Source organism: Macrotis lagotis, chromosome X, assembly GCF_037893015.1.
Source record: "Macrotis lagotis isolate mMagLag1 chromosome X, bilby.v1.9.chrom.fasta, whole genome shotgun sequence".
Taxonomy (NCBI): domain Eukaryota; kingdom Metazoa; phylum Chordata; class Mammalia; order Peramelemorphia; family Peramelidae; genus Macrotis; species Macrotis lagotis.
In genome coordinates this window covers 586,724,351-586,749,308 of record NC_133666.1, presented here as the reverse complement: position 1 = coordinate 586,749,308, position 24,958 = coordinate 586,724,351, and the positions used below count along the sequence as shown (strand labels likewise).

Below are 24,958 nucleotides of genomic sequence, written 5' to 3'. Positions count from 1 at the left end.
GCTTCCAGATTTTAAGTCATATTAAATGTGACATCAATACAATTATATTAAAGGTCTAGAACTTAATAATTTTAACTTTCAATCCTAGCTTTAATAAGCCTCAGGCAACACTGCCTCATCTGGAAGATAAAGAAAAATATTTATTCAAATAAACATTTTCTTATCCTCTATTGAAAGATTTCAGTCTCAACAAAAACATACTTAAGTTCCTTACCATTTTTTGAAGGTACTAAACAAAAAATAAGCTGATCTAATTAAAAAATAAAATGATAAATGGCTAACCTTTGTCATCAGATGCATCACTGAGTTTTCTACTGGCAGCATGGCGGCTGGAAGCATTCAGCATTGTGACATAGCCACAGAGGTGCTCTAAGTCCACTTTCTCCCGTAATGTCTGCAGTGCTTTATGAACACCCAGATTGGCTCGAGTTAACTCTAAGAAGAAAAAAATAATATAGGAATAAACGGGAATTTATACAACAATAAAGTTTACAAAAGACCTTGCAGACTTTATCACAAGTACATATATCCCAGACTAGAGAATACTTTCCTCTTATTCAAGTTGTTAGTAATGCATTTTATTTAATATATAATATATATGTTCCACAAAAGAACTGAAACTAGAACCAAAGCTCTTGATTCAAATTACCACAGTTCTTCAACTGTGTTTTATACTACTAACCATTGAAACTTATTGGAATCCTGATATATAAAAACAAATCCTTTTTCTGGCAAATATACCAAGAAAACTTACAACCAATAAGAGGTTTTCCTGATCTCTACTTCCACTGCACCCCCCATCTTAGTGCTCCTGAAATTTAGTATTCTCTCTTGACTTTTCTTATATAAGTTGTATTCCCACCCTCTCCAGCAAAACTGATGTTTCCTGAGGGCAAGGACTCATTTATTTTTGTCTTAGTATTTCCGGTACTTAGACAAGAACCTTGCACATAGAAGGCACTTAATGTTTTTTGAATGCATTTGATGTCTTCATCCAATTCACTGTTAAAAACCTGGTGTAGTTTAGAACCTCTTATGAGAGTGACTTCAATGAAAAGGTATGTCAAAGTGAGGATTAGGAGAAATATATTTGAAAATTTGATTTAGGAAAAATAAATAAGAGTGTTCATATATTTAAGGATTTAGAAACCTTACACCTCTAAAATATGAACATTTTCTTCAAAAACAGTTGCCAGGAACTAGAGAAGGCAAGCACCAAAAGAATGAAATGGATCCATCATCCCTCATAAGCTAAGAAAATATTTGTTCCTGAGTCAGGAATTACAACTGAATCAGCACTGTGTACACAAGATCAGGATGTGTAGTCAACAGGAAGAAAAAATACTAAAGAGAAAAGGGCTTGACACTCAATTAAGAAAATTCAGTGTGGGCTTACTGAAACAAGATATTGAAATTCAAAAATGAAGAATGAAGATTGGAATAATATCAACAACAGCAATAACTAAAGATAAATGAATGTAAATTAATTATTGGAAAAAGGAAACCAAAAGAGCTCTGAAAGCATCATGGTCAGCAAACACTGACTTACCTGCCAGAAAGAGATAGCTTCCAATGGTGACATACTAGAACATAAACTCATTTATAATATTAAGAACAAAAATGGATGATTGTGTCTTATAATGCAGAAAAAAGTAGGAGAGGGAAAACCAATGTAAAGAAAAAGTTTTTCTTTTTCAAAGTCATGCTGAGAGTACTGAAGGATAAAAAAGGAAAGGACTTCAAAAGGAAGAAAAAACGTAAAAGATCTACAAAAGTAATTATTAAAAAAAATTGCTTTCTTCACCAAGAACAGAGGAACCATCACACTGGACCTTCACCTCAGTCCCTACAAAAGGAGTAGAAATGTACTAATGAGAATAAAGGTCAAAAGTAAATGAGTGAATCAAGTTTATTTTATAAAGAACAGTGAGGGAAGAAATACAATTGTGAGGGCATTGAGGGATTCAATTACAAGCTATCTAAACAAGAGGAGGATACCAAAAATGTAAAAAAAAAAAAAAAAAAGATCTCAGACCCTTGATTATGTCATAATGTTATTTCCAAAGAAAACAATAACTACCAAACACTTATGCCTCCTCTTCTACCTTTACAAAGTCTTCACAAAGATCATCTATCATAAAGTGAGCTAATATTACTAGGGACTAAGAAGCTACTATAAATGATGTTCAGCAATGGACCTCATTTTTTTACCATCTCAGAACTATAAGGTCACATTGTGTAATGTTTGTTGATTACAAAAAATTATATAACACAGAACACATAAGGGCACATTTTGTTGTGGAATTATGGTAACTGCAATTAAACAGAGCAGAACATCTTAGAAGAAATCTACTTTTACTCAAAAGTAATCGTCCTGGAAAGAGCAAATGGATGAAGAATCTATTGCTCAGATTTCAACATGTGTCTCAATAGCTACCCTAAAAAACATGTCAGAGAGAGAATATTTGAGACAGACAAGAGAAATGAACAATATACTTAACAGAGATGAAAAGGAGAAGAGTATAGTGAGTTTCTTTTAGGAAACTTCCTGATACTTTTACTGTTCCTGAGCATTCATAATAGCAGCCCATCTTTTCAATACAAAGATTTTATTCATGTATTATTGCATGGCAGTGAGATATAGAAAACCATTTCCTCTTAAAAACTAAAGAAACCCATCACAGAAAAGGCAATGCAAAGACATATTGTAAATATGAGCAGATTGTTATCATATAACCAACAAGGAGAGCTCCAAGAAGAGGGAGGAATAAATTATGTCATCAAAAAAATTGTATGAAAGAAAAGAGAAGGCAGGTTAGACATAAAGCAAGAGCAAGAGAGATGACAAATAGCCAGAGTGTTTCACTGGAACCCTCTTGATGTCAAGAGAAAGCAAAATCGCCCAAGACAGACAAGTACAGATGGGTCTCAATCAGACCACATCAATACAAAAGCTTCAGAATCAGAGAGATCACAGATTCATTTGAATAATTAAGTACTACTAATAAACTCAAGGAACCCAGATTTAAGCAAAAAAAAAATCATTTTAGATAATCTCAGAAGCATTAACTAGGCCTCTACTGAATGAATCTGTTCAAAGTCCCTTCCAAATCTGTGATTCAGGTACTTAGGGCACCATATTACTTCTAGTTCAAGAGTTACAGGAGGCTTGCATTCAAGGTCTGCACTCAAATTAATGTATACATCACATAGCAGCTGAACAAATTCTAAACCTTAGGATAGGGAGGTTTAGAACTAGAAAGTGCAGTAGAGATGATTTACCATACCATCACACCCATTTTATAGACCAAGAAATGAAGGCCCAGCAAAAATTAGGCAAATCACTCTTTGGTGCATTATCAGCAAAAATTACAAATCTGAGACACCTACTGTTATCCATGCCCTATATGCACATCTACACAACACACTGTTTCTATGAAGATTTTTTAAAAATGTATTATCAAACATTTAGGGTATATTTGCTAAAATTGCAATTTTATGAAATTATTTATTAGTAGTAATAAATGATATTATCTCCAATTTTCTATATCTAGGCAAAATAGATATCCACACATTCAAATTAAATTCTTCTATTTCATTACCTTAGGGGACAGAACAAAGGGAAGTAAAGATAAATTTTAATGCAGAAAAGTGAGAATTCACAACAAATCACTACTTTTAAAATAATTCAAGCCATAGATAGGATGTTTGTATTACATAAGCAGAAAATGACATATCAGATATAGAGTAAAAAAATTAACAGTTAATATTTAACTTAATATTAACTTAATAATTAACAAGTCTATATTATTCTAAATTCTACCATTTTTTGAAAGAGAATACTGTAAAATCAAACATGTACAAACAAACCAATTATCCCAAGCTTCCATACTTGGTGAATAAGAAAGGATTATTTTCAAACTAAAGGTTAATAATTAATACAGCATACTAGCAGTAATATTTAATAGGTGATTTGGTTGAATTCTAGTTTTTATAAAAAGAGTAATATTATCAAAAAGTCTTAAGTCCCTGAATAATTTTTGAAGTTATTGTACACAATGTGTATAAAATGTGTCAGTATACATAATATGTCTACATAACTGCACTTACATATTTGCATTTGACAAAATCTCTAATAATGTGTCCTATAGCCAAGATAGTGTAATATGGGCTGGACAATCATACATTTTCATGAATTCATAACCAATCATTACCAACTGTCAACCTGCAAGTCTCTAGTAGTATTTCCCAGATCTCTGTTTCAACCCTGAATACCTCAACATTTTTCTTAATGAGCTGGATAAAGATATAGAAGGAATCAATTCTTCATAAAACACAAAGTTGGTATAAATGTCAGACGACAAAATCAGGATTTTTTTAATGGCTTCAAAAACTACACAATGGGTTAAAACAGATGTCAAACTGGTGCCTTCAAAACTCTTATGCAGCAGAATCAAAGTAAACTACAACTGGGTAATGTTCAGCAAAGTGATAAAAATACAACATAGAAATTATTAATTTGTGGTTTTCTAAATGAATAGGCTGCCCCCATGGATCCATTAAAACACACAAGATTAAGCTTGAAAAGGATAAATAAAAACGATTATGTTATTGTTGTTTTACTAACTATACAAATGAAGGATGGTGGAGACCTGACTTGATGATTCATATTGCAAGAAAGTTTAGAGGTTTTAACAAAGTCCTTCCTCACTCCGTGATACAGTGCTGTGTTAAATTGTGAGTACATTCTTTTAAGGGTACTGGAAAACTACAATATTCAGAAAAGGGGAGCAGAATGGTATATACTCTCAACCATGCCATAGAAGGCATGGTAGAAAGAATCAGAGACATGTCTTTGTATTCAAATACTTGAATTAGGATTTCCCTATACCTTCTCATTTCCACAAGAGTACCAAGGGAGAGATCTAAAATTGAACTCATTTTTCCTAATCACAGAAAGACATACTGGTTCATTTTTGACAGTAAATGCTATGGAGAGATTAACAAACCAAATGCGAACAATTCAAGGGTAAAAATTACCCACTCCCTGGCTCTGTGCCTTGCACAGGAGCTTAAGAAATATTTGCTAAGTTGAATTACCTCCTTGCAGTTCCAATTCATCAAAAGGGAAAGGTATATGCATGATTTCACCCATTCCATGCATGCCATGGCCCTAAATACCAACAAATAAAAAAAAGTCAAGAGTAATATCACCAGAAGTAGATATTAAAAATCTATACCTGGTCATACTGATTCCTAGAGCTGAAGAACAGACAGCTCCAGGGCCACATCTAGTTATCCACCCCCACACACTGTATGGGTGAAGTAACTGAAGTTCCCACAGGTGAAGTGACTTACTTGCTCTCAGTCACACAGACAGGTTCAGAGGCAGTATTTGAACCAGGCCTCTGATTTCAGAGAAAGATGCTGCCTCCTCATCTCTCTTTTTTTACATATTCTAACATCAGATCTCTCTTACCCTCCTTAATCACATTTAGCATCTCATTCAACTATTGAGTTTTTTAGGAATAAAGACTGTGTCTTTTTGTCTTTGCATTACCAGCATCTAGCAGAATGCTTTGCCTATAAGGCATTCCATTTTACTGAATTGAGTCAAATTACAGAGTACTTGGAATGTTTGCCCTTCACAGTAACCCTGTGAAGAGAGTACTCAAGACATCATTCTAAATCACAGATGAGGTCAGAGGATCAGGGAAGCTAAGGCACCTGTCTTCCACCACATGGCTGGAGATGGCCCCTGCATTCTTTCCATGGTACCACAACTTTCTCTACATGATACTAGGTGGAGCCATATTAGTAGCAAAATTTTACCCTGACATTCTGATTTAAATAATTTACTGTTTTGTTCCTGTCCCTTTTGAAAGTTTACAGCAACAAAGAGATTTCTCTTTAAAAGCATAAGGCTACCAAATAACTTTACTTCGAGGGAAAAATTATACAAGCTGAAACAATCTACTTTAAAAGAACCTGATCTTTCAAATGTGTTTAATTCTTAAAAGTATGAAGATTACTAGAGTTGTCTTTTCATTGTCATCCTATCTCACAGGACAACAAAAGATTAGAAATTTAACCTCGCATCAAAAGTCTACAAAGAAATAAATGTATGACATTTTCATCAAAATTCCTTTACTTACAATTTTAGCACATTAAAGAAAAATACTGGCTCTATTAACTTTTATGGGACAAAACAATGGTATTCTTTTAGGCAAAAGTAAAATAAAATCTTTTTTCGTAATATAAAACTTATGTTTTATTGTTAGTTTAGAAGTTTATCTTCAATTAGTACAAGAGATTCTCATTAATTTGTATTATAGTTATCTGAGAACTAGGAAGATTTTGGGGTAACATCTATTGCACCTAACTCATATGACAAATGAGGAAATAAGACCAAAGAGGTTAAACAACTTGTCAGTCACACAGTAAATCAATGGCATGGCCAGACTTAGAATCTATATCTTCTGAAGCCATTCACTTTATTCTCACAAGCCCAAACTAAAATTCAGTCTCATTCTAAGAAGAGAGCTGAGTTAAAATCAGTCAAATTTTAGTATTTCAAATAAACTTATAATACCTGAATTAAAACTGCAGAATGTGTTAAAGCATCATTCAACATTGTAAGCACATTTGAAGTAGGAACTACTCCAGGATCATGACCCCAAGAAGTTATTAACAAGCGATCATAAGCCTAAAGGATACAAATGAACAACAGATAAGTCAAAAGATAAACAGTCACTTCTAAACATAATTTTTTAAACATTTGAATAATTAACTTTATGGTCAACAGCAATTCCCAATCCATTAGCACTACTTCCCCCTTCCATGTTTAGGAGAAAAAAGTCACATGCATTCAGTGTACCTGGAATATATCTGGAAGTTTCCGCAGTCTTGTACCTTTGGAAAGTAAGAGAGATGGTGGTCCTTGTCCAGTAATATGGTAAATGTATAATTTAAACCAGACTGAACTAACTTCTGGTATCGCTGGTCCAATATGCTACAACAATAAAACAGATCTTCATACCAAATTAAAGGGGAGGTTGCAATTATTAACTTCAGACATTCACTAAGTACTGTTAACAATCAAGTATTTTTCTACAATATGCAGCATATTTCATTTCTATCTTTGCTACACTTGTGAAAATACATTTGAAATGTCCCAAAGATATAATCACTAGACATCTGTAGCAACAACTGAAAGTCAAAGTGACCAAATCTAGTTGAAAAGATTTTCACTGTACCTCAGGAGTTACTATTCTGCAAATGCAACAGGTCACAAGTGAGAACATTCATTCAAACAAACTGACTGAGAACATGCTTTGTTCAAGGCTCTATGTTTGATAATGTAGGAAATATAAAAATGTACAGGACAAAGTGCACAAATATATAACCAAATACTAGTAGATCATAAGCATCCACTAGTATGCTTATGCAAGAATTCTGCCAAGGGCTCCACAGTGGGGACTGGCAGAGAACAAGAAAGTAAGGATCAGGTCAGTAAGAACAACTCAAGATCAAAGAGGATTATGATGGTGACCCTAGGCTATCTTCTGGGGGAAGTAAATGTTATTATCCCTCAGAGTAGATATTTATTCTTCTTACAGTATTATTACCTGGGGAGTACAGCTGCTGATGGGCCGTATTTCATTGGTGAGGGGAGCCATGGAAACAAGTAGAGAATAATTTTTGTTTAACACTCTACTGCAGGTGGCAGGATCCAAACCAAGGAGGCTTTCACATCGTAAAAGATCCAAAGGAAAACCTGAATTATGAATAAGCACACACTACACAATGAGAATCGGTGGAAATCTGAAGAATAACGAGTAAGAGAATGTAAAGCCTACTGCCTTGAATTTTCTTAATGAAAACAGTTTTAAGTTCTAATTGGTAAGGGAAAAACTACCATGTCTATTAACAAATGGCAAGCTAAAGCTGATAATCATTTGCATTCTGACTTATAAAGTATAGCTTGTTGAGAACTATCATAAAAACATGCCTCTAGGTACAAACCCAATATTTTATCTCCACCTCAGGATCAAGTATGTAAAAAAGATTTATTAAATTTTATTGTAAATAATTCTCAAAAAATCATGGCTTTAAAAATCATAGGCAGTTATCGTACCATAATTAGGTTGTTCTGGATGTGCTGGTTGTGCAACTAGATCTTTATTGTGTCGTAAGAACAATATTGTATTTCTCAGAGTAAGTGCATGATCAAAATATCTTTGTGCTTCTCCTTCACCAGTACTTTGAACCTAAACCAAGAGAAGAAACCCAACAAATAACACATTCCCTTTAATAATACCATTCACTTTAACAGATCATCATATAACACAGTACAGATACTAAGTTCATACTGAAAAATCAGTATTAAACCCAGCCCTATCACTCCACTGGTGTTTCCAAGTAGCACAATCCACCACAGTGAAAACAATGAAAAATGAAACCAGGAGTGATCAAATGTATGGGGTGATACTATCACAATTTGAATAGTGGCTTTCCTCTTTCTTCATCACACAATACTGCCAAAGACTTTAATGGATACTATAAAATAACAAAATTTACAAATTAGAATCCACTGCTGGGCCACCAAAATCAGAAAGGCAAAACCGAGAGTGATTTATTAGAAAACTGATACCTTAGTACCCCTATCCACCCTCACCCACCATTATCTACCCCCAACCTCTGGCCAAGGAATAAAAACTAATTTTTTTAGAAGACACAGTCAAGAGTTGAATTCAATCTATTTGAATGTGGTGCTAATGAAGGCAAGGTCATGGATTACATCTCAATATAGGACAACTGCTCTCACAAAAAAGAAAAATATAGATTGGGGTCACAGATTGTACCTCTATTCTTGTCTAGTCCTGTCATAAACTTTGTATTGTTCATCATGTAGAAGTGAACACAAAATACAAAGTATGTGTCCTACTGACGCTGGGATAATAATGTCATCTTCATATATGAAGGGTAGTATATACATTCTAAGAATATGGAAAGCCTCTAGAGGACAAGTCCACAGTATAGTAGAAACAAACTTAAACCTGTAGAATGGGCAAGGCCAATCAAATAAACTGAATCAAAATTAGATAATTTTAAAAAGTGAGAGTAAATTACTGTTAAAAAAATGAAACCTTAGAATATAGAATACTTTACCCAGGATTAGCTATATCATTAAAAAGGAGGGGGGGGGGAAATATGAGAAAGACAGCTGAGCTAACCTGTTAATGAAAGATAGGATGAGGTTAAAAAAATAGCCTAGGAATCAAAATTCATTGTGTTAACACACAAAGAAAGTTCATAAGTAAGGAGAAGCACAATCAGAAAAAAGGCTGATGTGATTTTTAAAATGTTGGAAAAGCAGTGAAAATCCAATGTAAGATGTACAAAAGAAAAATGATGAAGATTATCTTAGAAATATGTTTCCTGTACTAACAGGAACAAAAGTTCTACAAAAAAAGGAACAAAACAAAAATAATGTTAGAGTTTTTAAAATATAAACAAATTAGAATTATCACAAATTCAATGAATAGCACATTAATATAGAGGGTTGATAAATGAAGACCAGAAGTCACCATAATTATTAGTCAAGGAACAAAAATTAGGCGCACAAACTATCGGCAGACAAAGATAAGAAACACAACAGAGAGGAAAATATCAAAGGAATAGAAAACACCAATAAAGGGGCAGTCAAGATTTACAGCTAGGAAAACTAGGGCTGTACTCACTGGGAAAAAGTTGGTTAAGGGCAAATATGGCTGAAGTCTTCAAGATGCTAAAAGGGATAGTGAGAGTGGACATGAATAACTGTGATATCATGGGATACTGTTCCACATTTAAAAGTGGAACAAAAGTTCAGGTAAATCTCACCAAGTGGTGAACTTAACAGTGGTATAGTAAAACTATAATTTAAGGAAACAATCACAAGATTGTATGTTTTGAGTTGTAAGGGATACTATACTGGAAACTCTCTAGTTCACCCCTTTTATTTTACAAATAAGGAAACTAAGGGGCCCAGAAAGAAGGGACTTACCCAAGATCACAAAGTCCATAAAGTGGCAGAGGCAGGATCCAAAATCAAATCTTCTACTTCAAATACAATGCTCTTTCCACAACCCCAAAGCTACACTGGAATCAGATTTCTAACCCCACCTCTATAAAACCAAATTATCTTTATACATTTAGATTGATGTCATGTCAATTTTTCCAGCAATCAGTGGACTCATCCATTCAATAAATCAGGGCCTCAAAGATTGACAAGAATAAATGTACTTAAAGCATTTAAAGAAAAATAAATATATCGAGAAGATGGTGATACTTTACACATCACCTAGCTTCTCAATTTTATCAGTGCTCATTAGTTCCTTTTTCTCAGAAGTATGGATAACTAAACTTAAAGCTTCATAATTAAAGTTTAAAATTACCTTTTCAAGTTCTACAAGAAAACTGTCCAGAGATTCATCTGATAGTTTCCCAACTTCAAACATAGTAACTGCATGACTTTTCAAGTTCTAAAAGATAAAACCAAAGGAAAAGCAAGATTAATTTATAAATATTTTTGCTTTTTTAAAAAAAAAAATTCAAATGCGCTTCAATTTAAGAAAATCCATTCAACTATATTCCACTTCTTCCACTCAGCCCCCCAAAAAAACTTTTTAAAAAATGAGGGGCTTTCCTTCCTATTACAAAGATTGCTTTCAATTGACTAAATGATTCAAAATAAGCTCCTTAAAAACATATTGACCAGGCAGGTGGCGCAGTGGATAGAGCACTGGCCCTGAAGTCAGGAAGGAGTACCTGAGTTCAAATCTGGCCTCAGACATTTAATAATTACCTAGCTGTTTGGCCTTGGGCAAGCCACTTAACTCCATTGCCTAGCAAAAACCTAAAAAACAAAAAACAAAAAAAAACCCACACTCTTTGACCAGTTAAAGGTTAAATATAACTTGGGTTATCAGAGAAATAATTATATATATTTTTAAAAAAACTAAATTATATTGATGTCTTTTTTTTTATACCACCTGCATTTTTGCCCACCTCCCAAGAATAAAAAGGTAGGGAAAGGGGAGGAGAGGGGAAATACAAAATGAATAAATCTTAAAAAATGTCTATCATTATATGGAATATTTCATACTCATAGTTTTGTGCAAGGGGAAAGGTACCTTTTCTTATCCCTCTTCTTGGGAGATATATATATATTTTTCACACTTGGTTTCAGAAATTAATCTATCATATGAAGCAATGTACATAGGCATCACATTAGTTAATATTTAATCTATACTCTAATTTTAGAAGTTTTCAAGTTTTAAGAAGAAATTTACATACTGGTGAAAGATTTCCCATCATTAAAAAGGCAGTGAGAGTTGAATCAAATAGGAAGGCAATACGCTTCGTATATCCTGTAGACAGACTCAAGCTGCTTATGCTGGCTGTGTCAGCTAAATTTAAGAAAAAAAGTACAATCCATATTTTACAATTAGCTAAATCAAGAGCTTGCTTTAACTGTGCAGTTACTAAAAACAGTTTGCTAATCTAAAAATATTGCAATCTCATTTTTATTTCAACTTTATTTCTACTGAGGATGAGAAAGTAATTCAATGCAAAGCATATATACAAAGGATAACTGGAGGCATAACACAGGTATCAAATCATACAAATATGAAATTAGGCTCAAAAACATATCACTGTTAATAAAACTTCCATATATATATATATATATATGTATATGTATATACATATATATATACACACACATATATGTGCAAGATTTAATAAGAATTCTAATTTCATTTTTATTTAATGACATCTCAACAATTTCCACAAATCATTTTCTTATTCCTCTTAATATAGGGTTTTTTCCCATACTTCACAATTTTAGCCATATGATGATTGTTTTAACCATCAAATCCAACCAAGTATTTCTTCTAAAAATTTAAGGGGACAGCAAGGTGGCGCAGTGGATAGAGCAATATCCCTGCTGTCAGGAGGACCTAGGTTCAAATCCAGCCTCAGACACTTAACAATTATCTAGCTGTGAGACCTTGGGCAAGTCAATTAAAGCCCATTGCCTTGCAAAAATAAACACCAAAAATTTAATGAAATTTACAAATTTTATATAACTAAAAGAATTTATATAAGTATATAAATATATTTATAAAATTTATAAAATAAATATAAAATAATTTATATAATTAAAAGAAAAAATTAGAATATAAATTAGTCATCCTTATTTTCCTGTGCTTGTTTCCTTTCCTCATTTCTCACCAAAAATTAAAATTTTTTCAAATCTTAAAGACCATCAATAACCTTGAACATATGGAAAAGTTTTGATACTTGAATTAAACCAAGAATCAATGTTCACCTGGATCTTCTTGACTATTTGTGTCTGTATCGGTTGCTGAAGAAGTTTCTTGCACAGGACTCCTACTTTCCCCACCATCCCACGAAAGAAGCATCTTTTGTGGATCTAAAGTACTCCTGTTGATGAATGGAATAAAATTAAATTGAATATACATGTATATGTAATCTTCTAGAAACATCTAATAATGTTAGCATTTATATAATATACACACTTTTAAATGTATAATATGTTCTAACCAAAAACTGGGGTATAAACCAAAATTGTGTTTATCACAATTAAGGTTTAAAATATGAGTAAGTTAGCTAAGTGGTAGAATAGTGTGACAGGAGGAGAACCAGACTAGAAATTAAGGGATATAAATTTGGCTATCAGGTCTACTACTAACTAGTCATTCATTACCCTGGCTAAATCAGTTCATAGTCATGTTTTTCTCATCTATAAAATAAGGGAGTTTAGAATAGCTATGGCCCTCTGCATCTTAAAAATTTCATGACTCTATAAAAGCATTTACTTTAATCGGTTCACAGAAGGAACATTCCGCCATGATGAATGAAGTTGATCCAGATTAATTACTTGTCCTTTCTTATGAGCAAAACCTAAGCGACAGTACATGGAGACTGCATTCTGAAAATTAAAAAAATGCAGATTACTATTTAGATGAAAACAAAATACCTACAGAGAATGTATGAAGGAAAATATCAGGACAGTTTATAATTATGGTTCTTAAACATTTTCACACCCCACAACTACCTAAATCGTTGTTTTAGATAGCTAGCTAGCTAGATAGATAGATGATAGACGGACAGACAGACAGACAGACAGATATATCCTCCTGGGTATCTTGATATATCTAGGATGAAAAACACAGGAGAACCCAGAACCCAGAAAGGTTCTAACAATTCTAATCTTTGTTACTTTCTTAAAATATTCCTGAAAATTTCAATGTAGCCTCCAATCCCCTCCCAGTTTCACTGGCATATAGTAAGAAGAAAAAGTTCACAATCATTTAGCTTTCAATTAAACAATGAAATAAAATTATACTTCTACATAAAACTACATACCTTCACTAGTGATAAGTCTATCTCAAGGACATTTGCAAGCTAGAAGAAAAAAGTCAAAAATAAGAACTCAAAAAATAAAAGCTTCTAAAGTATATGTACATTTTACCCAATGATGACATTATTATTATAAAACTGAAAAACTATAAAAATGATGCAGAGAACCAACCAAATTTTTTTAAAGCCCACAGGTTCAGAAAAGTTATGCTACTCATTATTCCTGCTTCTACAGGGCCTGTCTGGTGACTTCTCATAGCTGCGCTGTTTAGATGGAGGCATCCTGAGCCCCTCCCAGACCTACTACTGGGCAGCTACTAGATGCCTGAAATGCTGATATGCCTCTTCTCATTTCTCAACACAAGGACTTCCCTTCCAGGCTCAGTGCCTCTGCCTCCTATGGGGAGCTCACCTATTCCTACCTACAGGTCCCATTATTTTCACCATTACCATTCTATCCATACTTATTTTGTTTTCTTCTTCAGTACACTTATTTCCCCTGCCTAATCCATGGAATTTTAAGTTCCCTGATGCTAAAGACTATCTTCTTTTTGTCTGAAAATTTCCAGTAGGCACCATGGCTTAGTGAATAAAGAGCCAGGAAGACCTAAGTTCAAGTGCTGTCTCTTATACATACTGGCTGTGTGCCCTGGGCAATTCATTTGATAAGATATATACGGTTTAACTTTTTAAAAATTTCCATTATGAATGTATTAAAAAATAATTTGAACTTTAATAATTAGACCTTTAACACTGGTTAAAAAACCCTAATTTATTCAAATTATCAAATCAGATTTCAACTGTTTTATTACATAAGTACATTTTATATTTCTAAGATTCTATTTGTCATAGGAAATGTCACACTTACCTCTGCAACATTAGTGTGCTCATCTATTGAAACAAATATCTTGTAGAGTAGAGTTTCAAAATAATCACCTTGGACGCGGTTCATTACAAAACCTTCAAGTGGTGGTACTTAAAAAAATATATATATTTCCTTAGATATAGAATTTTAATAAATATTAATCCATAGTTTAAATATTTTATCAAGGACAGAAAGCCAGTCATCTGAATCTGATCTTTGACTTAAGAATATAAGGGAATCTAAAAGTTTCTGGGTCCCCAAGGACATACAGTAAAAGCTATATATAAAAAAATTTTACTTAACAAAGCTGTTCATTTATAGCACACCCAGAGAAGTGATCATATAAGTTCTGCCTGAGAACCTCTGGCAAATATACTGAGCCTATATTAAGCTCTTGAATTGAGGACCATACTCTCAAGAATTTAAAAGCAAATGCTAAACAGATTACTAGAGAGGCCATTCATTATCTCTATGAAAATGTTAGCTGAAAAGAAGACAGAGGAAATCAAGGTTGCTTCAGTGGAATTTGGGATTATTCTGTGATCAACTATTACATAAAGTCCAAGGCAGGGAGCAGATGACTTAAAAAAATGAAGTCAATGTTATGCACAGCAGTGACTAGATTGGAAGAAAATGTGCTGCACTCTCCCCTACCTCCCTACTCTTTTCATCTAGGATTCAATCTTTTCTCCTCTTCTGCTTCTTCCCTAATCTATCTTCACATTTCTCCCTCTGATTCCTTATCCCTCTCTTTCTTCTCCTGTCCTCTGAAGTAACGATAATTTAGAATTAAAGCAGGCATAATTTAGAAAATTTTTTATATTTATTTGATTGAGCTTTTGTGCTTTACGTTCTTAATTTTAAAAGCAAATTTCAAATTTTTCTTGGAAAAAATTCTAAACTTTTTTTTACTTATATGTGCCCTTCAGTTGATTTTTCTGAGTATGGTTGAGTAACGTTTTTATCTTATACCTTAAAGTTATGACTAAAATGAATTTTAACTTAAAAGTACAAGCTGTCAACAATATGAAGAAGTAAAAATGTTTATTGTGAATTTATTTGCCAAACAAAAAGCAATAAGTATGCTAGAGAGTTACTCACTGGCATACAACAAAAACAATGGCTGCCAAATTTCTGAAGTAATTTGAAGTAATTGTCAATATATTGCTGTAAAGGGGAAAAAAACTGCTCCTAGTGTTTGGAGAGGAGAAAGAAAATTTCAGACTAGGTCTCAAAAGTCTTGTAACTAGGATTTGGAAAAGCAGGGAGGAAAGAAAAGATGCCAGGTAGATGAGCACAAAGATGGGAAATTACAAAGTATCTTCAGGAGACAGTGAGCAACAATGAATGTTTATGTAATATGCTAAGGTTTACAAAGTGCTTTCCTCACAACAATCTTGCTTGGTTAGAGTGGGAGAGTTTAGGAAGTTGAGGAGATAGAGATGAGCCTTGGAAGGCATGTGTAGAACAAAGTATGAAGAATCACATGACAAGCAGAAGAGTTTAGATTACCTTGTGTATGCAAAGCCACTGAAGGTTTCTGATTGGGGAATACAGCATAATCAAACTTGTGCGTTAAAAAGATTTATAATATGAAAATGTGCAAGTTGAATCAAAGGAGAAAGAGACATGGGACAAGGGAAAACCAGGTATTTCATTAGTTTAGGCATAAGATCAAAGACTAAATTAGGTTTTTGCTAGTTAATTGTTCTTATGGAGTAGATAGGGACAGTGGAAACAGAAAAGAAACTATAACACTTCTGACTTGTTATAACAAATCTCTCAAACTGTAAAATCTGAAAAAATACAAAAATGACAACTGTTGGGAGATTGTTGGTACAACTGTGACTTAGTCCCACTTATGAAAAACAACTTGGAATTTTAGTTGACAAAAAAAATCACTAAGCTATAAATCTTCTGTTCTATCACAATACTAGGGATATATCCCAAGGAGATTAAAAACAAAAGGAAAGTTGCCCTATACACAAAAACATTCAAAGAAACAATTTTAGTAATATCAAAAAACAGCAAGTGGGAGCTCATCAACTAGGGGACAGTTAAATAAATTAAGATATATGAATGCAAAGGGATTGTTATTGTACCATAAGAAACAGTAAATTTTATAAAGTATTCATAAATGCAGAGCAGACACAATTTATACATTAATAAAAAGTAAAATGTCAATGTAAAAGACCTCAATATAATATCTAATCTTTTCTCCAAATGACTAAAAAAATAAAATTCATCTCCCCTCACTTCAACTTGTTATTGTTTACTCATTTCAGTTCTGACTCTTTGTGATGCCATTTGAGGTTTTCTTGGCAAAGATAATGAACAGGTTTGTGATTTCCTTTTCCTGTTCATTTTACAGATGAGGAACTAAGGTAAACAGGGTTGTGACTTGCACAAGGTCACAGAGCTAAGTGTTTGAGGAAAGATTTTTACCTCAGGAAAAGGAGTCTTATAACTTTAGACCTGGCATTCTATTGGCTGAATCACCTAGTGGATAACATAACAGCAGAATACAGTGTATGCTGATCGGCATTTCCAAAGTGTAGGTTTGTGTTGCTTAAATATATTTGTTTGTTATATGGGAGCATTAGAGAGGAAGATAAAAGAAAATCATACTTTTATTAAACAAAGGCAGACATAAGAAAGCAAATAATAAAATCACTATACCAAAGAATACAAATACAGAGGGGAAAAGATGACTTCAAGATTCCTAGTCTCTGAGATTAGAAAGAAAAAAAATTACATTTATAAGAGTACGGTAAGGTTTACAAAATACTTTTCTCACAACTACCATGCAAAATAAGACTGAAAATATTAATAACTCCATTTTTCATGAAGAATAATGGTATCATTAACTGAAATATAGACATCTGAAGGAGTTAGTTTGAAGGGCAAAATTAGAAGCATTTCTATTTACTTATACACCACTTGAAGGCTTACAAAGTAACTAAAGGTAATATCATTTGATCTTCATAACAACAATCTGAGAGAGATATTCTCAATATACAGGTGAGGAAACTGAGGGTAACAAAGGTGAAGTGATTGTCCACAGCCATAAACTATTACATATCCTCTCTACTATCTAGCTATCAGAGGTTCAGCTTAAGGTTTTTTTTTAACTTGAATGCTAGTGGAGTAACCACATAAAAATGTCCATGTATTGAAAAGTCTGAGACTACAGCTTGGGAGTGAAGTCAGGTTAGGAATAGATTTAAAATTTTTCTGCATAGATGTGAAAATTAAAGTCATTAAAGTCGACATAGTTTCTAAGGGAAAGAACAGTCATGAAGACTGAAGCTGCCCACATTTAAGGGGCAGGAAAACCTGGCAAAGAAGACAAAGAAGTAGCAGTATGAAGAGCAGGAAGATAACTAAGCAAAAATAGCATCACAGAGTTTCAAGGAGGAGCTGCAGTCACCAAAAGGCACCAAAAGCTGCCAATACCAAGTGAACAAAGACATAGAAAGGTAAAAGAATTTGCAACTGTAAAGTCATTAGTGTCTTTCAAAATTGCAATGTCAGGGACTAAAGCCAATCTACAGAGAATTAGTGAAGATGTAGAAGCTATTATCAAAGCTTATTTGTATAGGAAAGAGAGAAATACAAACTATCTAAGTAGTCAAAATTATTCATATACATTTTTTAATATCAAAATTAGATTCTTGGTGTAGATATGATTCACTAAGTTTTTTAGATTTAGAGTTCCCTTTGGTTCAAGTTTTGAAAGTATTTCCAGTATCAAATAATTACTCTTTCGAATATTTATTTCATTAAGTACATTCTTCTAATACAAATCATGTCTAAATGTATTTTATGAGATTAAATCTGATTTATTACCTAAATATCACCCAATCACCTTTCATATTGTTTTAAGTAGAAAATGAGCAAAGTAAGTTCTTTCACTATCAGGGTCAAATCAAGTCAGAATAGCACAATTGATCTTCACCATTGCCACCACATGCTGTAGAGAACAGGGTATTCAAAAGTATTCTAAAACTCTTAAGTGCTCTCCACAACTAGGGCAGAGCATAAACACAAAAACATTAAAATTTTTAAGGAAAAATAAGATAACCAAATGTAATAAGTCATTTAAGAAATCAGGAAAATGAAGTATTTTATTGAAAACCTTAAGTTATCAGAATGTCCTCCCCCTTCACCTTCCTTAACAACCCTACCCATCCAGGAAAGCGAAACTCAAATACTACCTACTCCACAGACTTCTGAACCTCCCACAACTATAACTTTCTTCCTCCTTAAGCCTACTCATACAGCATTCTGCAAAGCATTTATTATGAAATACTGTTATGGTATAAAACTATCTGGTTTGGCATCTTATCCGTCTACTGAACTGCAAGCTTCTTAAGAGCAAGGACCGTCTCTTATATAAATATTGTTTTCTCCCATCTAACACATTTTTCTGCACAGTATCCACTATAGGCACTTAATAAAATGCTTTAATGTATTGTACTACTAGGATATACATACCTGCAATACAACTGTCATCTGATATGGGAACATCAAGATAAATAAATCCTTTGTTATATAAGCCTATAGAAACAAGCATACATTGTTTTAGATTTTCAAGATGAAACTAAAATTAAAATAACTATTTTCTTTTCTTATTTTTACTCCCTCCAACTCCCCCCAAAAGACTGAAAATATTTTGCAGGAAAGTACAAGTACTTTGTATCAAATTATTTTAAAATAGGTTTAATTGGGTTCAGTATTTTTCATTCTGTGTATTTATGACAATATTAACAATTTCTACATACAACTACAGTTTTTTAAAATTTAGCTATCAATAAATTAGAAGGCAAAAAATGACAAAAGAATGAGGTTAACCCTCCTAATAGGAGAGCAAGAAGCAAGAATTAAGCCATTCTATTTAGAACCTACTAAACATGTAGCTCCTTTAGCTTGAAAACACTTGCTATTTCTCTCCATTCAAATGACTTCTGAAATTCTATTCCTTTTCTCTTTTACTCTTCCAAACCTCTACTACAAATAAATATAGATTATGCAAATTATTTCATGTCTACTTCTTAAATATTAAAATTTATTATTATTATTATGCTTTCATAATTTAAAACAGAACTTTTCTAGGTTGTCAGATCAGGCTTAGAACCATAGAATTAGAATTGGAAAGGACTTTAGAGTTTAGTACCCTCATTTTGAAGATGAAATGAAAATAATTTACAGAAATTAAAGACCAGAGAAGTTAAGTGAATTACCTTGGATCACATAATTAGTAAATGACTGAGTGAAGAATTCAGTTCAAAACTTCTCGATTGTGAACCCAGTTATATTACCTACTGTAGGAATATTCTTGCAAAATTCTTAGTATTTAACATATTCCTGTTCATTTTGACAATCTACAAATAAAATGTGTTACTATCTCCTCCATATTGCATCTCAAAATTAAAAAGCTAAAGACATAATACTTTATGTTCCTTCAAATAAGACTTTTCTTTCATTGTCTAATGTTCCTAATATCAGGCTCACTCCTCTTAACAATTTATAATAGGTAGAATAGCTTAGGACTCTCTATTTCTCCAAATCCTCCAAGCACATTGTCTTCTCTATGAATTCCATAGATATCTACAGCCAATGGTATATTATTTAGCGCTAACCCTAAGTCACAATTAATTGTTCTCTATTTGTTTCATATATGTTCCTCTCATCGCCCAACTGATCTATTTGAAGGCAAGGGACTATCTTATTCCTAAAATCACAGGTTCATAGATGTAGAGTTAGAAGCAACCTTAAAGTCATCTAATCCAATTCCCTCTCTTTTTATAGGTGAACAAACAGATTAAGAGAGATTAAGTAATTTGCCCAAAGTTATATATTTACTAAGATTTCTCATTTTAGTATGCATCATGGTTCTGGGTAATTTTCTGAGTATGCTCAAGATTAGATAAGTCTCTTTCATACTGTTTTAAATTTTTAGTTCATTTATTTTTTTTTTACTAGGAAACAATGAACACTTGAAATGTCTGAATGCACATTTTCATAGAAAACATCTTAAGAAACAAGAGTTTCATCTACATTAAGCAGGAAATAAATGTTACTAAACCTTTCAATGGCTTAAATACAATTAAACCATGTTGCCTAAAAGAATGCTATAATTTACCACTTACTATGCACTACATTGTAGTCTAGAGATCCAGACAGCTGAGGACCTGAATCGATGATCTTATCAATAGCACATTTCTCAGACAAAGTACATATCTGAGGAAAATAATAAATTCTTCATTAAGTTTTGTCCAAATTGAATCCATAAGTCTCTTAAAAACTATTGTTAAAATGTTAAACTAAAACTATAAATATTATAAAATGAGTTCATTATTTTTAAGGATATTTCACTCCATTTGCTCAGTGTCCTATAAAATTCACCCCTACTGCAAACAAAATTGGGTACATTACTTATTCATTTGGTTACCAGAATTAGAACTATACCAGCAAGGATTTCAAGAGAATTTGCTATATATATAGATCTACAGATCTGCTTTCTGTTTGTTACTCTGAGATTTTTAATTTTATTTTCTTTGAGAAAAACAATAGGTTATCAGAACCACTAGATCTAAAGAATTTTATTACAATGCCTTATTGTAGCAAGGAAATGACTTGTGTTTTCAAAGACTTAGGCTACAGAATTCATTCTCTGTTGGTGCTTCCAAGTCGGAAAGACACTGAGAAGAGATGACAGACTATGCTCATCCAACAAGAAGTAACCTAAGGTAGTTCAATGAAGAAGGCTTATGAATTTTGACACCCCAGGACATAATGAAAATCACTCTTTTATAATAGTGTTTGTAATTTGTCTAAGCAGTAAATCCCAGATTTTTTTGAAGTATTAAAATTAAAGCAAAGTATGGAAGTGTATCTTTTTGAAGCAAATTCAAAACTAATCTAACAAAAAATTCTATAGTGAACTCAGAAAAAAATTTTTAATTACCTTTATATCATCTTCTGTGATGTAACCAGCCTGAACCACCCACCATGCCTCTATAGTAATTTCCACAGGCTTCACTGGCAGAAGATCACGAGCAGTTTTCCTTCTGAAAAATTTCTGCAGTGGCACAGTCCATTTGAGATAACATTTAACTTGTCCAGCCAAGCCAAAAAATTATGACTTCCCCTTACGTCAAAAAAATATTATGTATCCTACCCCTCTTTTAAGAGAATACTCTCAAGGCTAAATATATACATTGATTTCAAAAATATGTTTTAAAAGGCACATTAAGTATTCTGGATAGATAACAATGAAGTGGATAAAGGACCAAACCTAGTGGCAAGAAGCCCCAGGTTCCAAGCCTGCCCCTGACATATCACAGATATCTGGCAATGGGTCACCTGCTCAACCTCTAAGCACCCAAGGACAAACTCACTAATAAGAGATATCCATCCCCCAAGTTACTCAAAAGGAAAGAGTTTCTAAATCAGGATTACCCTCCATGGAGAAAATCATAGATCTGAGGCAGATGGGGGAAGGTATTCAGAATTATTTATGTTAGAATATATTTAACTATGTTTGGGTATGTGTATATCGAGTATTATTAAAGGAGAAATGTCCTCATCTCCTAGGAGTCTCTTTAACTCCTAGTGACCCATGACAATTCAAAGAATTTTGGTGAATATACATAAATTTAGGTGAAAACTATTTGAAAAGATAAAGTCACTTCTTCAATGTGGCTAATATTAAGAATGGGGAGAAGAGGGAAATAGAAAAATGCAAATATCCAACCATTGTTTAGAAATTTAAACATTTCTATTTGTATAAATGTGTAAGAAATTAATTGCTGGAGATAAATTAGGTTTTTTTGCATAAACATGTGTTTTAAAAGACTTTAATTTGATAAAAAGAACTGTAATCCAGGATACTACCCTCACAAAAATACCTATATTAAACAGAATTGTCTGGTAAGAAAGGGTTCTTAGAAAAAAGAAAAACAACTTACTTTTGATGACCTACATTGATTCATAAGATCAATATACTGATTTCTTCCTATGCCAAGAAGCCTTAGACCTGAAACAAAGAATCCTTAAGTTATACATTCCTTATATACTTTTAATATTAATATGCTATAGATAATTCTTAATAACTTATTCTCAGTTTTTATTCTTCCTTGAATACTTAGCTGAATACTAAATCCTAAAATCAAGAAAAATTAGAAATACTTTCAAGCAGAAGAATTAAAGGTCTTTTCATAAAAACCCTAACAAGCATTACTGTGATACCTGAATATTCTTTTGAATTAAATTATTTTTTAAAAGCAGAAAATCTCTTAATTTCAAGAGAAGCAAGAGAAAAAATACAGTTTTTAGAGAAAACCTTCAACATTTGAATAGAGTTTAAATTTAATTTGGAACTTGGAATTTCTTTGCCTATAAAAATAGAGGTTAGGTTCCTGGGTGAGTCTGAAAACTTACAAACCTGAAGTATAGCCCTCTCCTAATACTAACAGTACTTCATGGTGCAGCAGAAATAGTTGTGTGACCTTGGATAGGTCACTTAACCTCTTGGAGCCTCAGTTTCCTCATCTGTAAAATAGGGATAATAATACTTATACTACCTACTTCAAGAGTTATTATAAGGATAAAGGGTCTGGCAAATTCTAAATAAGATAAAGGGTTTGGTAAATTTAAAGGGCCATATAAATATAAAATATCATTTAGAATCATCATTATGATTCATCTTGTTCTCATCTTTTACAAAGAAATTAAGAGAGATAGGACAATCGCTGGTTAAGTCAATATTCTTTTTTTTTAATAAGGTTTTTGCAAGGCAAATGGGGTTAAGTGGCTTGCCCAAGGCCACACAGCTAGGTAATTATTAAGTATTTGAGACCGGATTTGAACCCAGATACTCCTGACTCCAGGGTCAATGCTTTATCCACTGCACCACCTAGCCACCCCATAAGTTAATATTCTTTTACATCTTTTTGATCTATATCTTATTACTAAATAAGAAGACAAACTAAACATCTTCTGTAACTGAATAAAATTATTGTGATATAAACTCATCTTTGGGTTCACCAAAAGCATCTTTGGAAAAACTAATAGGAAGATGGGGATGATGTACTTCATTTCATTCCTCTATCATCTGAGTTCTTCCACTAGATCTCTATACTATGAAAAATTTCAATCCTAATTGTTCAGAGATTGTTGCGTATTGGTATGATGACATCTATTAAAATTTTTTTTGATAAATTTTAGTTGGACCATTCCAATTGTGGGAAATAATTTTGTCTGTGATAATCACAATCATCATTATCATTTTTATTAAATTGGGAATAAGGTAACCTGTGTTCTAGGTGATATGAGTTCTGCTGTTGGGACTATCATTACCTATCTGTGAGATCTTAGACAAATTTCATCTTTTAGAGAGTTCATTCTTATCATAGTAAAACAGATAAAATGACTTTAAATATCCTCTAGTACTAAAGAAAGTAGTCACAAGTTGTTAAAACTCTTTCTATGGGAAATACCTGTGTCTTGATCATATCCCTGCCCTTTCAAGGACCTTAGAGAATCAGATACTTTCTTCTCTGTTCTCACCTTCAGTCTCTACTATCTTTTTTCCTGACTCCTTCTCCTCTGACTAAAAATAAACTATCTCCCTTATTCTAAACACAAACAAAATCTCTCCCCTGAACTGGCAGTCTCTCAAATTATCATCCTCTATCTCTGCCTTAACTGCTAAACTTTTAAAAGAGTAATCTTCACCTGTTGCCTTTATCTCCTCACTATTTCACTTCTTAACTTGAGGTCCATGAACCTTAAAGAAATCTAGAAAAAAAATGTTTAAGGGGAGGTGGGGAAAGGGGGTCTGTGGACTTGGATTTGAAAGCCAGATCTTTATTTCAGTAAAGTCGGTTTCCTTTGAAATCTTATATATTTTGTTTTATGCATTTAAAATATTATTTGAGGAGTTCATAGATTTCACCAGACTGACATAGGGATCCCTCATATAAAAAGATTTTGGATAAAATGAGTTTCTCTCCCTCATAAAATCTGCCATTCTTCTCAGTTTTACTTTCTGTTACTGGCACTTTGTCACTCACGTTCAAAATTTCAGTTATCTCTGACCCCTTTCTTTCACTCTCACACTCTCTCCCTATATCCAATGATTTATCAACTACTATCAATTTTTACTTCACCAAAATCTCTTGCACCAGGCTTTACTCTCTACTTCTATTGCAACACCTCTCCACTACCATTTCAGTCCTAATCTTTTCTTGATATATTATTTTTAAAGTTTCCTGATTTATTTTTCTTCTCTTTCCACCCTTCCACACACTGGACCCAGGTGTGAATCTTGGTTCTGTCCAAGCTCATATAGATTTGATTAGTCACAGTCAGAAATACTGTAATTTATTCCTAACATTATGATGTCATTTCGGTCTTCCTCAAAAATGAAGGAGAAGAAAACAACATGAAATCCAGGACTGACCATAACATTCTATATAGTCTGATCAAGATGAGAACACAGCAGAACCATCACTTCAAGATATTATGACTCTCAGAATACAGTCTAATACCAAATTAGCTTTTCTGATTGCCATATTATGCTGCTAACTCATCTTGAAATTGTAAACTAATAAACTTCCATATATTTTCCACATGAAATATTGCTTAGCTATTCTC

At 32.9% G+C, this 24,958-nt stretch overlaps 1 protein-coding gene across 2 annotated transcripts in view; it reads right to left on the bottom strand.

Moving 5' to 3' along the window:
• The window catches only part of FAM91A1 (family with sequence similarity 91 member A1), a 58,837-nt gene that overhangs the window by 8,838 nt on the left and 25,041 nt on the right, over positions 1-24,958 (bottom strand). For both annotated transcript variants that reach the window (XM_074201619.1, XM_074201620.1), the window contains 16 exons: positions 22,270-22,337; positions 21,267-21,380; positions 20,449-20,539; positions 18,794-18,856; positions 14,300-14,406; positions 13,438-13,476; positions 12,888-13,000; positions 12,377-12,492; positions 11,341-11,453; positions 10,440-10,526; positions 8,138-8,270; positions 7,629-7,777; positions 6,878-7,012; positions 6,593-6,706; positions 5,101-5,173; positions 283-435 (listed from right to left, as the gene is read on the bottom strand). In XM_074201619.1, coding sequence (XP_074057720.1) covers positions 283-435; positions 5,101-5,173; positions 6,593-6,706; positions 6,878-7,012; positions 7,629-7,777; positions 8,138-8,270; positions 10,440-10,526; positions 11,341-11,453; positions 12,377-12,492; positions 12,888-13,000; positions 13,438-13,476; positions 14,300-14,406; positions 18,794-18,856; positions 20,449-20,539; positions 21,267-21,380; positions 22,270-22,337 — 1,668 coding nt within the window. The remainder of the gene's footprint in view (positions 1-282; positions 436-5,100; positions 5,174-6,592; positions 6,707-6,877; positions 7,013-7,628; positions 7,778-8,137; positions 8,271-10,439; positions 10,527-11,340; positions 11,454-12,376; positions 12,493-12,887; positions 13,001-13,437; positions 13,477-14,299; positions 14,407-18,793; positions 18,857-20,448; positions 20,540-21,266; positions 21,381-22,269; positions 22,338-24,958) is intronic.